This window comes from Macaca fascicularis, chromosome X (genome assembly GCF_037993035.2).
Source record: "Macaca fascicularis isolate 582-1 chromosome X, T2T-MFA8v1.1".
In the NCBI taxonomy this organism is placed as follows: domain Eukaryota; kingdom Metazoa; phylum Chordata; class Mammalia; order Primates; family Cercopithecidae; genus Macaca; species Macaca fascicularis.
In genome coordinates, this window is record NC_088395.1 from 22,022,974 (window position 1) to 22,038,294 (window position 15,321).

Here is a 15,321-nt window from a genome sequence, read left to right on the forward strand (position 1 = left end):
TTCATATATCTCATCTCTGCCAGTAGGTATTTTTTGCTGCTCCCTCAAATTTTCTGCATTTTTGTTATAGAGTAAACCCAGTTGAAGAAAATAATTATTTTGACACTTGTTAAAATAGTAATGAAGACTATTCAGGACTATTGCAAGAGGTGTCAAGTCTATTGCAACAGGGGAGAAAGGTTAGGCTCAACTCTAAATACAGCAAAGACAGCTGGAGATTTATAGCCAGTGAGGAGAATGAGGGGGTCAGTGGATGGAAAATTATGAAGAGGAGACATCAGGAGAAGGGAAATTCTTGCTAAACCAACTTAACAGGATTCTTGTGGAAGGCAGGCCAAGGTGATCAGGATGGGGATTCTTTCTAAAGTGACTTAACAGGATTCTTGCTACAACTGGACTAGGCAGGCTTGACAAGGATAGGATGGGGGTGGGAGGCTGAGAGGAGGGTAAGGGCAAGACATACTTGAGAAGAGGGCTCAGAGGAGCCTGACTAAACTTTGGTCAAGGAGAGAGTCTTTGTCAGCTCTCAGATCAAAGCTAAAGTCACTGATCTCCTATCATATGTTAAAACATTCTATATGCAGAAGGTTAATCTAGTTAAAGCAGAGCAAATCTATTACACTTCAGATTTAGGCTTTATTAAGTGAAGAACTAAAACTTGACTCCCTATGTAAAACAATTCACTAATTTCTCCTGCACTCTAGCCGGCTATTCTATTTCTCTTTAAAGACATTGTTCATGTTCCCAAGTAATGCCATGGATGACCTACAGTATCTTCCATTTTTTCTGAGCTGCTCTCTGCCTGAGCAATTCCAGTAGTAATTCTTATCCTAAAGAAAGAATTCTCCTCCCACCCCATACTGCTACATCTGGTGTCGAAGACTTAAATACCCACGTGGGTCCAATTGCAGTGGCAGAGTTTGAACTTGCAACCTCAATACACTAGAAGTTCACCTCATTAGTGAGCTAAGATAATTGAATTGATGTACTGCCATTAATATTCTTTAAGTTCCCCAATTCCCTCGCTCACTGTTTCTCTCAGTGGTTGAGTAAATGAGATGTAACTATAACATTGATGGCAGAAGTCACATGAAAGTCAGTGTCATGCATTATACATTGCCCTTATACTGAAGGGTTTTCGTTCCTTGCGAATTCAGCTGCTCATAAGGGTTGTTCTCAGTAAGGCCATTGTACAGATAAAGACAATGGTCCCTTCATCACAAACTGTGAAAGAAAGGATATTCTCTTTGGCTACCAAATACCCCTGTTTCTGTTTGTCTAGTAAGTGGTGTTGGTTATTATTATCAAGATCACTTTCCAGAGAAACGTTGCTGAAGACCTGTCCAAATTAAGGCAAACCATGATGATTTGGTTTTTTTAAGGGCTTTTTAATATATTTATAAAATATTGACCTAATAAAGAAATTATGTCTGGTTTTCTGCAAAGTTGCATTGATAGCTCATAGCCCAGCTCTGCTCTTACCAACATGGGTAAATCAGTTAACTTCTTTGAGCTTGTTTTCCTGTTTATAAATGATGCAAGAGTTTCTGTTGCTATGGTAGGGCTATGTAACAATCAATCACAAAGCCTCACTGGCATCTGACAATAAGCAGTTACTGCTGATGCATCTGGAGTCAGTGGCGGCCCCCATGCAGCTCTGCTGATTTTGGCCGGGCTGGCTTGAATTTCTGGGGGTTGGCTGATCAAGGTTGGCTTTGGCAGAGGTGATTGGAATGACTCGGCTCTGCTTCATGTGTCTTACTTCCTTCAGCCGGCTAGCCTATGCATGTTCTCATGGTGATGGCAGAAGTTCAAGTGAGCAAGTAGAAACATGTGAGGTCTCTTGAGACCTAGGCTCAGAACAGGCATAATGTAATATCCGCATTTTGTTGGCCAAAGCAAGTCACAAGGCTGGCCCAGATTTACAGACTAGGGAAACAGGGTCTGCATTTTTTTTTTTTTTTTTTTTCCTTTTGGAGACAAGGTCTGGCTCTGTCACCCAGGTTGCAGTGCAGTGGTGTGATCTCTGCTCACTGCAGGCTCCGCCTCCCAGACTCAAGCCATCTTCCCACTTGAGCCTCCCGAGTAGCTGGGACTACAGGTGTGCGCCATGATGCCCGGCTAATTTTTGTCTTTTTTGTAGAGACGGGGTTTTGCCATGTTGTCCAGGCTGGTCTTGGACTCGTGAGCTTAAGCGATCTGCCTGCCTTGGCTTTCCAAAGTGTTGGGATTACAAGTATAAGCCACCTGTAACTCTGCATTTTTAATGAGAGGATCCGCAAAGTCACACAGTAAAGGGTGTGGATAAATGAAGGGTATGGCATTAAAGCTCTCAGTGCTGTGTATCACAAATAGGGATAAAAGTAGTATGTCCCTGTTTCATTTGTGGTGAGAATTAAATGAGGTAATCTATGTAGAAGGCCTAGCACAATACCTGGTATACAACAAGTGCTCAGTGAATGTCAGCTACTCTTATTGCTAATATTGCCATGCCTAATGTTAATAATTAAGATAGAATTTATAACATCAACTTCCTGGCATGGGCTGTGGCAACTTCTGCATTTAGATTGCCTCTTTTAAATGTATCATAGAGTGAGGGAGGTGCCTGGGGGGTTTTACTGTTGCTACTCCTCCATACATGCCTAGTGTAGTAGCTTTCATTGGAATAAAGATCCTTTTCATGCTAGTGCCCTGGCCACATTCCAGAACCCACCCTATCATTTAATGCCAAGTCTGGCTCACACAAGAGTCTCATGAAGGCCGGGCGCGGTGGCTCAAGCCTGTAATCCCAGCACTTTGGGAGGCCGAGACGGGCGGATCACGAGGTCAGGAGATCGAGACCATCCTGGCTAACACGGTGAAACCCCGTCTCTACTAAAAAATACAAAAAACTAGCCGAGCGCGGTGGCGGGCGCCTTTAGTCCCAGCTACTCGGGAGGCTGAGGCAGGAGAATGGCGTGAACCCGGGAGGCGGAGCTTGCAGTGAGCTGAGATCCGGCCACTGCACTCCAGCCTGGGCGGCAGAGCGAGACTCCGTCTCAAAAAAAAAAAAAAAAAAAAAAAAAGAGTCTCATGAAATTACTCGAGGAGCCAAATATAATTTCCTTTTTTCTTTTTTCTTTTTCTTTTTTTTTTTTTTTTTTTTGAGACCAAATCTCACCCTGTTGCCCAGGCTGGAGTGCAATGGTGTGATCTTGGCTCACTGCAACCTCTGCCTTACAGGTTCACGCCATTCTCCTGCCTCAGCCTCCCAAGTAGCTGGGACCACAGGTGCATGCCACCACGCCTGGCTAATTTTTTGTATTTTTAGTAGAGATGGGGTTTCACTGTGTTAGCCAGGATGGTCTCGATCTCCTGACCTCGTGATCTGCCCTCCTTGGCCTCCCAAAGTGCTGGGATTTCAGGCATGAGCCACCGTGCCCAGCCGTATAATTTCTAGAATAGGTACAGATTTCACAACCCTCTACAGGCTAAATCTTGTTGCAACAAATATGAGGTCCCAGTCGTGACAGCTCATTTATGCAATCTTTGGTCAAGTAACATCCAGCAAAACAAGTAATTTAGATAGCTCATTGGGAATTCTTTTGAAATAAGTGTGAACATTTACTCTTGTCCTTGTCCTTCAGTTTGCTGCTATGACGATGACACATCGGCTCACCTTTCTTGTTTGTTTTCTCCATTTCTGGCTAGCATTGGGCAGTGTTGCCTTTGCCACATATTATCAGCCACAGTCTTGTCAAGCAGATCTGGTCAGACCTATGGAATGTGAAGACCCTGTATTAGAAATTCATTTACCTAAAGAAAACATTTATGCCTTCCAACAGATCTGAATGTTGGAAGTGACCAGACATAGTTACTTGCTGGGGAGAATTTACCCACAGCCAAAGGCTAGACTATTTGAGACCGATTGACTTGTAAATATTATTCTGGTTTCTGATTCATCCTCTCTTAAAGTTGGAAAGTGGAAAACAGGAAAAGATGAGTTATAAAATTAGAACACAGCCTATATGTTCATATCCAGCAAATATAAATATAAATATCTACCTGAGTCTTATGAATATATGCCTTTAGATAAAAGGACATGAGAAACTCTTCCTGTACCGCCAGAATAACCCACTTTATAGCATGACTTGGGCCCAAATAATTTGATTTTTTCTTCTTTTGCCAAAATGTTTAATAGGTATGTAACATTGCTAATCCTGACAAACTGATATGATTTATTCACTCACTTGGCTGCCAGAAACCTCAGCATTTTCTAACTATCCTTAGTTTTTCTGGTTTAACCACATGTCCCACTTCAATATAGGTCACTTTTTACTTATTTTGTTGCCATTATTTTTTATCAGGAGCCAATCCAAGGTCATTTTTATAAATAGTTACAGTATAAGTAATGAATTAATGAATATTTACTATTTATTGGTACATTGATTTATTTAACGTCTGTGTTTCTAGTAAAGTGACAATTGCCAGAAAGAAAAGTTTTAAGAGTCCCCCTGAGATTAAAGCCTATTTCTTCAGGGTTATCCACATAAATTATTAACAATGATTTCCATTTTTCACATTCCACTAATCAAGTGGTTACAACTCAAGAAAACTTGCCCTGTTCTAGAGCAATGGGAAGACTGGAAACATTTTAATCTCATGTTTTTTTCCAGATATTATAACTTCTAAGTATATTAAAGAGGAAAACCTACTCAACATTATGCCTTTTCGTTAAGAATTTTATTAACATTAAATTAGTTTAAGGTTAATGCACATAATCAACCTTACTGATTTTTTTCTTTTTCCTTTCTTTCCTTTTTCAGAACTCTTAGCCTATAAGTATTCCTCCTAGATATGTACTGTATTTTTAAACCATTCCTAGCTGTACCATGTTGACATCACCTATCTTAGAATGGACTAGGCTAACTTACTGAGTCATCTGATTTCCACTAACGTTTGTGTTTGGTAGTAGGCTACACTCATTCCGGAGACATTTGCTGTGAACCTTGTCCCCTAATATAAAGATGGATTTGCTACTCACTGATAAGTTCTATTCATGGATTCAGGCTTTGAATTATTAAATCAGAGTAGGTCTCTCTTTTCAAAAATGACTTCACCTAAAAAGGGTACCATGCATTTTTTTTTTCCTTTTTCAGCTTTCATGTTGTTAAATCTCATGATCATATCTGCACAACACCATATTTTCTATGAGTGAGTTTGTTAATATTTTCTCTTTATACTATTCAAATAACTGTTATCTGTTAGCATATATGTAAGATATTTGATTCAGTTTCAACTCTGCTAGGTACCAATTGAAGGTTTCAAAAAGCATAAATTGATCAACTTGTATTTACTGAGCATCTGCTATATTTTAATATTAAGTGTGAATGTGAGATATGGACTCATATCGTGAAAAATCACATCACATGAGATATGAAATCATAAAACAAAATTTTAAATTAGCAGAATACTTTTTTGTTTGCTTACATATTCATGATCTCATTTGATCTAAATCACGGTTCCTGTTCTCAAAGCTTATGGGTCTTGTTAGGGAGACCAAATAAATATAAATGAAAAGACAACAATTAAACACACATATATGTATTATTCTGGTTTTAAGCCTCCCAGGAACTCAGAGAGGGAATTGAAAGTGTGGGTTTAAGTGTCTGGGATTCATGGGTATGAGGTAGGATTTGAGTTGCCTTGTGGGATTTCCTTATTATCAGGGACAAAGCTTTGAAGAAAACAACTGATAATGGGGCAAACTGACCCCTCCTTAAAGCAAGGTTGGCATATGTCCCTTCAAATGTATTAATAGAACCATCATGACTCATTTATACAAAGTACAGAATTCTTACATCCATGTGATAGGAGGAAGGGTAAGGAGAGGGCAAGAGAAGAGCCCTCTCTTTAAAGTAAAGAGAAGCCCTGGATGGAAGGGTAACAAGTGCCTATGCATATGTGACTTACCAATGTCTGGTGTCTGACGTAGAACACTATGGGCAAAATCCTGGGGTGCAAAGAATGAAAAAAGAAGAACCTGTTTTTAGATAATACTGGTTGAGGAAAAGAACTAAGAACTGCCCATAGATCAACCAAATGAACCATATTTTTATAGTGTGGTTCCATAAACTCTGAAATAAATGTTTTTTTTGTTTGTTTGTTTGTTTTGTTTTTGTTTTTGTTTTTGTTTTTTTTAAAAGACAGAGTCTTGCTCTGTCACCCAGGCTTGAGTGCAGTGGGGTGATCTCGGCTCACTGCAACCTTCACCTCCCGGGTTCAAGCGATTCTTGTGCCTCAGCCTCTCGAGTAGCTGGGATTATAGTTGCCCGCCACCATGCCTGGCTAATTTTTGTATTTTTAGTAGAGACGGGGTTTCACCATGTTGGCCAGGCTAGTCTTGAACTCCTGTCCTCAGATGATTCGCCCACCTTGGCCTCCCAAAGTGCTGGAGATTACAGGTGGGAGCCATCGCGCCCTGCCCCTGAAATAAATAGATATTTAACAAAATGTTGCTTTGCCTAGAGGGCTCTTAGCCTGAATATGGCAGATTTTACCATAATAACACTTGAGTTAATTTTTATATGTTATATTTTGACCTTTGACTGGCTCTAAATATTTCCTACGGATAACTTCACCTTAAGACTTCCAGTTTAAGGGATTTCTATTAATGTTATATGCTGCCTGGTTGAGGTGTGAGGTCAAAGTTTAGTGAAGAAATACTGTTTCTCTCTTTTCTTGTTACTTTAAAATTACAGCAGGTTTTTGACTTGACTGAAGGCAATGTTATTGTGTGATGCTGTAGAGTAGTCTAAAGATAAAAATCAGAAGTGTTCAGTGATTTATCTTCCTAGTTCCAGCATGCTAAAATAATTATTTCTCTTATTTGCATTGACATGTCAACCAATGAAATTAATCACCTTCAAAGATTTTCCTTGTTCTTGAAGTCTGCTGGGGTAGTTCAACACCATTTTACAGAAAATGTTATACAATGAATCTGTAAAGTCTGCAAAAAAAAAAAAAAAAAAAGAGAAAAAAAAGAAAAAAATTGAGAACCTGAGATGGGGGATGTTGTGGGGAGTGGAGGTGCCAGAGAAGACAAGGGCAAAGAGCAGCTGAGGCTCATGGGAAAACAAAAAGTGATTTACCCACGTTTTGACAAATGTGAGAGAGCCACAAAGAGAGTTACCGAAGTGTGGATTCAGGGAAGACAGAGGTGGTGGCGGCAGGGGAGGAGGTGGAAGAAAAGGCAGAGGAGGAAGGAAGTGGCATGTGAATAAACTATTTGTCATTTTTCACTCTAGCAGTGGGCTGAAATCTTTTTTACCTCTTTTTATTTTCATTTAGAATGCCAATCAACGGGTTGCAGACAAAGAACTTTGAAAACCTTTTCTTATTTATTTATTTAGAGACAGAGTCTTGCTCTGTTGCCCAGGCTGGAGTGCTATGGTGCAATCTCAGCTCACTGCAACCTCTGCTTCCCGGGTTCAAGTGATTCTCCTGTCTCAGCCTCCCAAGTAGCTGAGGTTACAGGCATGTGCCACCATGCCTGGCTAATTTCTTTTTTGTATTTAGTAGAGATGGGGTTTCACCATGTTGGTCAGGCTGGTCTCGAACTCCTGACCTCAGGTGATCCACCCGCCTCAGCATCCGAAAGTGCTGGAATTAAAGATGTGAGCCACTGTGCCCGTCCTGAAAATCTTTTCAAAATGCATTAAATTTTAATGAATTTGATAGCCATTTTAACGCCTAGGAGATGCTGGACGGGGAGGGTCCTGTGAAACCAAGCTGCTTAGAGAGAAGTATCTAGAAACACTCAGCCCCATTTTAGTAATAACCACATACTCCATAAAAATGTCCCAAAAAGAACAGGAGCAAAATGACCTTAAGATTCATCACAGGAATCCAAAAATTCCAAAATTTGCCAAAGATCTTTTTAGCTTGGAGAGTGCTTTTTTTTTTTTGACGAATTAATTTATTTTAAAACATAATAAAATGTTTTGCTTTTGTATACCTTATCCCAAATAAATATTTTCTTTGGACATGTTCAATCTTTTATTATTTATTGGGTGCTTTCTATTATTGCTACATCCTGGCCAGGGTATTGAGAGGGAACCTTTTATTGTCCTCTTTGTCCCTATCTGTATATATAGTAATCCCCCATTATCTGAGACAGATACTTTACAAGACCCCGCTGCCCAGCCCAGTGGATGAGACTGGAGATAGTACCAAACTCTATATATACTATGTTTTTCCTACACATATATAACTATCATCAAGTTTAATTTATAAAGTAGGCACAGTAAGAGATTAACACCAATAACTAATAATAAAATAGAACAGTTATAATGATATACTGTAATAAAAGTTATGTGAATGTGGTCTCTCTTTCTCTCAGAGTATCTTATGGTACTGAACTCATGCTTGTACTTCCTATGATCTGTCTGATAACCAAGATACCTAGCAAGTGACTATTGGGTGGGTATATACAGGATGGAGATGCTGGACAAATGAAGGGTGATTCACATCCCGGGCCAGACAGGTTGGGATGGCGTGAAACTTCATCACACTAATCAGAATGGTGTGCAATTTAAAACTTGTGAGTTGTTTATTTCTGAAATTTTCCATTTAATATTTTCAGACCACAGTTGCCCACAGGTAACTGAAACTATGGAAAGCAAAATCGTGAATAAGGGGCTACTACTGTACCTCTCTTCCTAGTAATATGTTCATGCTGCCAGGATGCACATGTGTGAAGAAATGTAATTTTTTAGAGAAACCTCCCTTTAAGCAGAAGGTCTCAATCCTATTCCATGGAGAAAAGACCCACCTTTATACCAGGACTCTCAACGTTCTACATCTAATCTTAGATTCTTCTGCATGCCTGTCTATCATTTTAATCTCCTCTCCTCTCATAAGTGTCTGTCTCATGTGTAAGGTGAATCCTTCCATATAGTCTCTGGATCCTATCACCTCTTTTGCCCTCTGAGACACCACTCATGGCTTTCTTTGTCCCATATTTTCAGTCTCTTCCTTTTCGCTGGATCCTTTCTATTGGTATTTAAACATAGTCAAATCTCGCAGCTGTTCAACAACAACAAAAACAGTAGTGGCAGCATCAGCAAGCATATGCATGAAACCCAAACTCCAAACCCTCAGACCCTTCCCTTAACCCTACATCTCCTTCTCTCCTATCTTTGCTTTTTCTCCTTCATAGACAAACTCAGTTAATTTGAGCAGACTTGCTGTCTTCGCTTCCCATACACTCTTCATCCCACTAGTTTGGCTTCTGTCCCCATCCCTCTTTTTCTTCCAGCTTTCTCAGTCTTATTGAATGGCGGTGGTTGCCCATACCCTTCTGAAGCCTAGGAATGAATCTGACTCTACTTTCCTCATTTTCCCACATAAAATGAATCACCTGTTTCCATTGGTTTGGTCACTAAATCTCTCCTTTGAGTCCACCCACTTCTTTTCCTCCCCATTGCCCCTCCCTAATTTGGGAAGATATAATTTATCTTGTTGGGCCAGCCAATGCATGTTGCTACATGGTGAGGTCCTAAAGACTTAGGGCCAGGCACGGTGGCTCATGCCTGTAATCCCAGCACTTTGGGAGGCTGAGGCGGGTGGATCATCTGAGCTCAGGGGTTAAAGACCAGCCTGGGCAATATGGTGAAATCCTGTCTCTACTAAAAATACACAAAAATTAGCTGGCATGGTGGTGCGTGTCTATGATCTCAGCTGCTTGGGAGGCTGAGGCAGGAGAATCGCTTGAACCTGGGAGGTGGTGGTTGCAGTGAGTAGTGAGCCAGCCTGAACGACAGAGTCAGGCTCCGTCTCAAAAAAAAAAAAAAAAAAAAAAAAAAAAAAAAGACTTAGGCTTGCCAATAGGCAAAAGATCTAGTTCCTGGAGATTTCCTTGTCATTTTAATATCCTCCTGATGTGGGTCTTCTGTTTGAAATGGTGACTTCTACATGTCTCAGTTGATTCCCTTTTACCCCCTGGCATTTCTCTGATTTTGGGAGGAATCCTCTGTTTCTACTAGAGGCTCTGAGCTCTCTACTGTTATTTTAGCTCTTTGTTCAGGTCCTGGCTTTGGTCCTCATTAGCTGTATGAGCTTGAGCAGATCATAGACTCCTTGATCCTTAGTTTCCTTATCTGTCAAATAAATGGTTTCCCCTGGTCCAGTGGGTCCCAGCCCTGACTGCACCTTAGAATTACCTGGGGAGCTTTTTAAACCCTCCCAGTGCCCAGGCTGGACCTCAGAACAATGATACTAGCATCCCGATGCCCAGGTCTCAGGATTTTTTATTTTATTTAGAAATTTTTTTGTCAGTATTTTTTTTTTTTTTTCGTTTGAGATGGAGTCTTGCTCTGTCACCCAGACTGGAGTGCAGTGGTGCGATCTCGGCTCACTGCAACCTCCGCCTCCCAGATTCCAGCGATTCTCCTGCCTCAGCCTCCCAAGTAGCTGGAATTACAGATGCCTGCCACTATACCCAGCTATTTTTTTTGTATTTTTAGTAGAGACAGGGTTTCACCCTGTTGGCCAGGCTGGTCTCGAACTCCTGACCTCAAGTGATTCGCCCGCCTTGGCCTCCCAAAGTGCTGGGATCACAGGCGTGAGTGACTACGCCCAGCTGTCGGTATTTTTTTTAAAGTTCCTCCAAAGATTCTAATGGGCAGACAAAGTTAAGAACCACTGACTTAATGAGTTTTAAAGGACCTTTTGCTCTTTGCTCTTCTAACAGTTTGTGTTTTATCCCAAGTTGAAGTTTCTCTTCTTTTAATGTTTTTGCCAAGTTGGGAAGAAATAGCTGTGAAGCTCCTCCGACCCCCTTCCATCTGCTGTTTGTTCTTATTTACATATGATGGAACCCAGCCCACTGATTTATAGCTCTGGTTCCCTCACAACTGTTATTGAACTGAAAACATAGCTGAAAACTTATTAAACAGAAAAACATTATTTTAAGCTTAGTGCTGACTATTATAGAAGCAAGGAAACATTTCCACGTCTTTTCTTCTAGAATTAATGTTAACAATTGATTGACAACACCATACTCTCAAATGAAAAAGTTCATTCTGGGGCGAAACCCAGTATTTTTTCTTTCTTGGGTGTCCCGTTGAGAAAGCCAAAGCATCTCTGCAGGAGAACTGGATTTTGAGGGGTTCGTATCCATGAACAGGCAGGGCCTCCTCACACTGCTGCAGGTGGCCTCTAATGTGACATGTCTGTCAGTAGCTCCTTGCCTCTAGTCCTCTCTTTTGGTCCACAGACACTGGCAGCAAAGCCAGGCACACACATCCTCACTATGAGTGTGGCCTCACTGTTCAAATGCTTTGCAAGAGGTCTTTCAGAAGACCACCTTTCTGTAGCAGTCCCCTTTAGGCCTACCATTTTATTTCATTATTTTTTTAGAGACAAGGTCTCACTCTGTCACCCAGGCTGAAGTATAGTAGTGCAATCATAGCTCACTGCAGCCTCAAACTCCTGAGCTCAAGTGATCTTCCTGCGTCAGCCTCCTGAGTTGCTAGGACTACAGGTGCAGGTGCCACCATGCCCAGCCTTTTAAAAATAATTTTGTTTTTATAGAGATGAGGTCTTCTTGTGTTGCCCAGGCTGGTCTCGAACTCCTGGCCTCAAGTAATCCTCCCACTTCGGCCTCCCAAAGTCCTGAGATTATAGGGGTGAGTCACTGCTCCTGGCCTATACCTACACTTTTAAATTTGAAATAACAAGACTTCTCTGAGCTGCCAAGGAGTAGAGAGGAGAGTAGGAAGATGATATAGCACAGCCGAACATTTATTTTAACCCACAGAACTAAATTTGGAAAGAACTGGGGTCCTGACATAAGTGTGATTCATATTGGTGAAGTGTCCTTTGGGGTTTCTCCTCCCTGCCCGTTTCTCTGTGTTGACAGTTATCTCTTTCAACTGTTCGCTTTCTTCTGCAATACCTATCTGAAATGCACAGCCCATGCCTTTGCCTGTCTCTCTCAGTCCTTTATTAAATGATTAAAATTAGTTAGTACTTTGATAAGGATGAACCAGCTTAGTAGCTATAGACAGGTAAGTTATTGGTTTGTCATAATCTATGGTGAATTCCTGTCCCTGTATACCTGTATAATTCATTTTATGGCTGGGCCATCACATTATTCTCATGGAAAGAAATGGTTATCATCTTATTTATTTATTTTTGGAGACAGGTCCTGCTTTGTTGCCCAGGCTGGAGTACAGTGGTGCGGTCATGGCTCACTGCAACCTCTACCTCTTGGGCTCAAGCAATCCTCCCACCTCAGCTTCCTGAGTGGCTGGGACTACAGGCGTTTGCCACTACACCCAGCTAATTTTTATATTTTTTGTAGAGATAGGATTTTGCCATGTTGCCCATGTTGGTCTTGAACCCCTGGGCCCAAGTGAAACGTTCACCTCAGCCTCAAAGTCCTGTGATTGCAGGCATGAGCCACCATGCCCAGCTAATTTTTATATTTTTGGTAGAGATGGGGTTTCACCGTGTTGCCTGTGCTGGTCTCGAACTCCTGGGCTCAAGTGATCCACCTGCCTTGGCCTCCCAAAGTGTTGGGATTACAGGCATGAGCCACCGTGCTGGGCCTGGTTAGTTATATTTTAGTGGTGGAAAAAAGGGAATTTTCCTGGGAAAAGAAGTGTTGCCAGAGCATGGAGTCAAGCTGAAGGAACCCCTTACTTACCATGTTGAGTATTGAGTCATTTCTCATGCAAGCCAATTTTGTTCCAGAAAACCTCGACTGAAGCTTCTTGGCTTTGACGTTTCCTCTTTGGGTATTTTCTTGTAGATGGAGGAATTGATTGAGGGCGTTCGCTGGGCCTTTATTGACATGCTAGAGAAAGAAAATGAGTGGATGGATGCAGGAACGAAAAGGAAAGCCAAAGAAAAGGTAAGGATTCCTTTTGATGAAAACAATAAGACTTCTGGTTTAATGGATTTTCATGCTTGACATTGACTGTATAGTTGGTTTTTATATTGACTGAACTGTTGACTCTGAATGACCCCAGAGTTAGCTGTCTGCTTTTGGATGAATACATAGATTTTTTTTTTTTTTTCACCAAGAGGTAAGAGAAAATAATATCGGAATTTTTCGAACTGCATTTTCAAATACCTTGTAATTCTGCCTTTCCTTTCTCCTAATTGCCGTCTGTAAGAGGCACATGGCTTGCTGCCTGCTGAATTGTGTCATAAACCATCACTGGATATGGCAGAATGCAGAGCAGTGGGGAGTCACAGGGAGCAGCTGGAAGAAGAGCCCCTAAGACACCAAGAAGAAGAAAACCCATATTGGTCACATGTCCTTCTGCTCTGTGCATGATGCGTGCAAATGTCCTGGGGCAAATCCTTTCCTGTAACCAAGCATATCTCCTCCCTGACCCATCATTTGGCACAAATGACCCAAATAGTATACTTCTAGACTGTAGACCAGTGTTCTACCATTGCTTAGGACTACAAAAGTATTTCCTAATAGAAGTGGACACTTGCTGGGCCTTGTAAAATTTTCTGATACTGTGCAACACAATAAGGGATTAAAGGAGAAAAGTATTGACAGCCATGCTGTTTAAAAGTAGAAAACGGGCTGGGCGCACTGGCTCATGCCTGTAATCCCAGGACGTTGGGAGGCTGAGGCAGGTGGATCACTTGAGGTCAGGAGTTTGAGACCAGCCTGGCCAACATGGCGAAACCCCATCTCTACTAAAAATACAAAAAATTAGTTGGGCGTGGTGGCGCATGCGTCTGTAGTCCCAGCTACTCTGGAGGCTGAGGCGGGAGAATTGCTTGAGCCTAGGAGGCAGAGGTTGCAGCGAGTTGAGATCGTGCCACTGCACTCCAGCCTGGGTGACAGAGTGAGACTCCATCTCTGAATAAATGAATGAATGGGATGCATTTTGAATTCGAGAGATTCTGATAGAGCTGGAATTCAAGTGGGTAGAGCACACCTGCTAGACTCTTGATGGATGCTACTCTGCAGCTGAGAGATTCTGAAATGAGGAGCGTTTCTTGTATCTAGAGGTATTTTAGAAAGCTTCCTAAGTATAGCAATCACCTGGGTTGCCTGGACGCTCTGGCTTTCTGGGCCCCTTCCCAGCAAGGCCTGGGTTAATGGATCATGGATGCAGGCTGAACATCTGTCAGTTTAGCCAGTCTCCAGGTGATTGTTATCACTAGGCAGGTCTGGGGAAACACTGCTTGGAGTCATATTGAGTCATACTGAGCACAAATACTTTTGCCTTATGGTCAAGAAATAAAGGGGGCGGCATTCTGGGAATGCTTAACCTTGTTGAAATGAGAACACGTAGAGGTTTAGCAAGGATATTTTCTAGTGCTTTAAACTCATGGTACTGGAGATGGAGAAACATTGCCATAGATACTTTTGTCAATAGATGTGAAAAGGCTGTTTGTTCAGTGTTTATAATGAAGGAAGAACTGGGATGGTAGGTGGCAAGGCAGTGTTGGAGGAAGACAAGGGGTAGTTTTGATTGTTTGTTCCCCCTTCAAAAATCTGTCAAAGCTGTCTTCAGTCACATAAGGCACAAGCTGATGAAGGCAAGAGCACATGGGCTGTGATGGAAAACTCTCCAGATAGTGGACAACTTTCAACACCAACATATTGTTGTTTTATGAAGGCTTCATTTATTTGCTGAGCTAGCTTGTTACCACAAGCTGGCTGTGGAACAGGATGTGTCTTGCCCTGGGCAGTTGAGCGCTTAGTATGAAGGGCTCTTTATCCTCGCCTGACCTCACGTGGAACGAATAGGTGCTTGCATGAATTAGTACAGGACCACCAGGGTGGAGGGTGGGGTGGAGTGTATGTGTATGTATGCGTGTTGGGGGTAACGTGTTATGAATAGCTGGATGCCAGGGGAATGTTCTGGGAAGTCAGTTCTTTGAGCAGTATGGATTGCAGTTGCCTCAGGGAGTTCTTCTGAGTTGCATAAGGGAGTGGGTGCCTCACAGTTGGCCCTTCTCGGCAAGTGGCCCGTGGGTCCTTCTCGAAGCAGGACTATTCTCAGTTCTTCTAATATTAGACATGTTCCTGTTTGCTTCCCGAGTTGCTCTCCAGTCTTCTATTTTATTTCAATGAGAGCTGTCAGTTTTTCTTCTAAAAGCACTCTTTGAACACTCTACTTTCTTTGAGTTGAGTTCAACCTGCCAGGAACTCTGCTAGTTCCACGACAGGTACAAATATCAAAGGCAAATTAGATCTCACAAAGTTCCCCGACTATATCTTGCATTTCAGAGTTCAGAGAAGTTTCTTTAACGAAATGCAAGAAAGATGGATGTTGTCGAAGCAATTTCAGCAGTTCTCTG

The 15,321-nt window shown here is 41.8% G+C and overlaps 1 protein-coding gene across 1 annotated transcript in view; it reads left to right on the forward strand.

The window, feature by feature from the left end:
- PHEX (phosphate regulating endopeptidase X-linked) overlaps positions 1-15,321 on the forward strand; it is a 231,379-nt gene that overhangs the window by 97,748 nt on the left and 118,310 nt on the right. Inside the window, exon 12 of the mRNA XM_005593167.5 lies at positions 12,797-12,898. Coding sequence (XP_005593224.1) covers positions 12,797-12,898 — 102 coding nt within the window. The remainder of the gene's footprint in view (positions 1-12,796; positions 12,899-15,321) is intronic.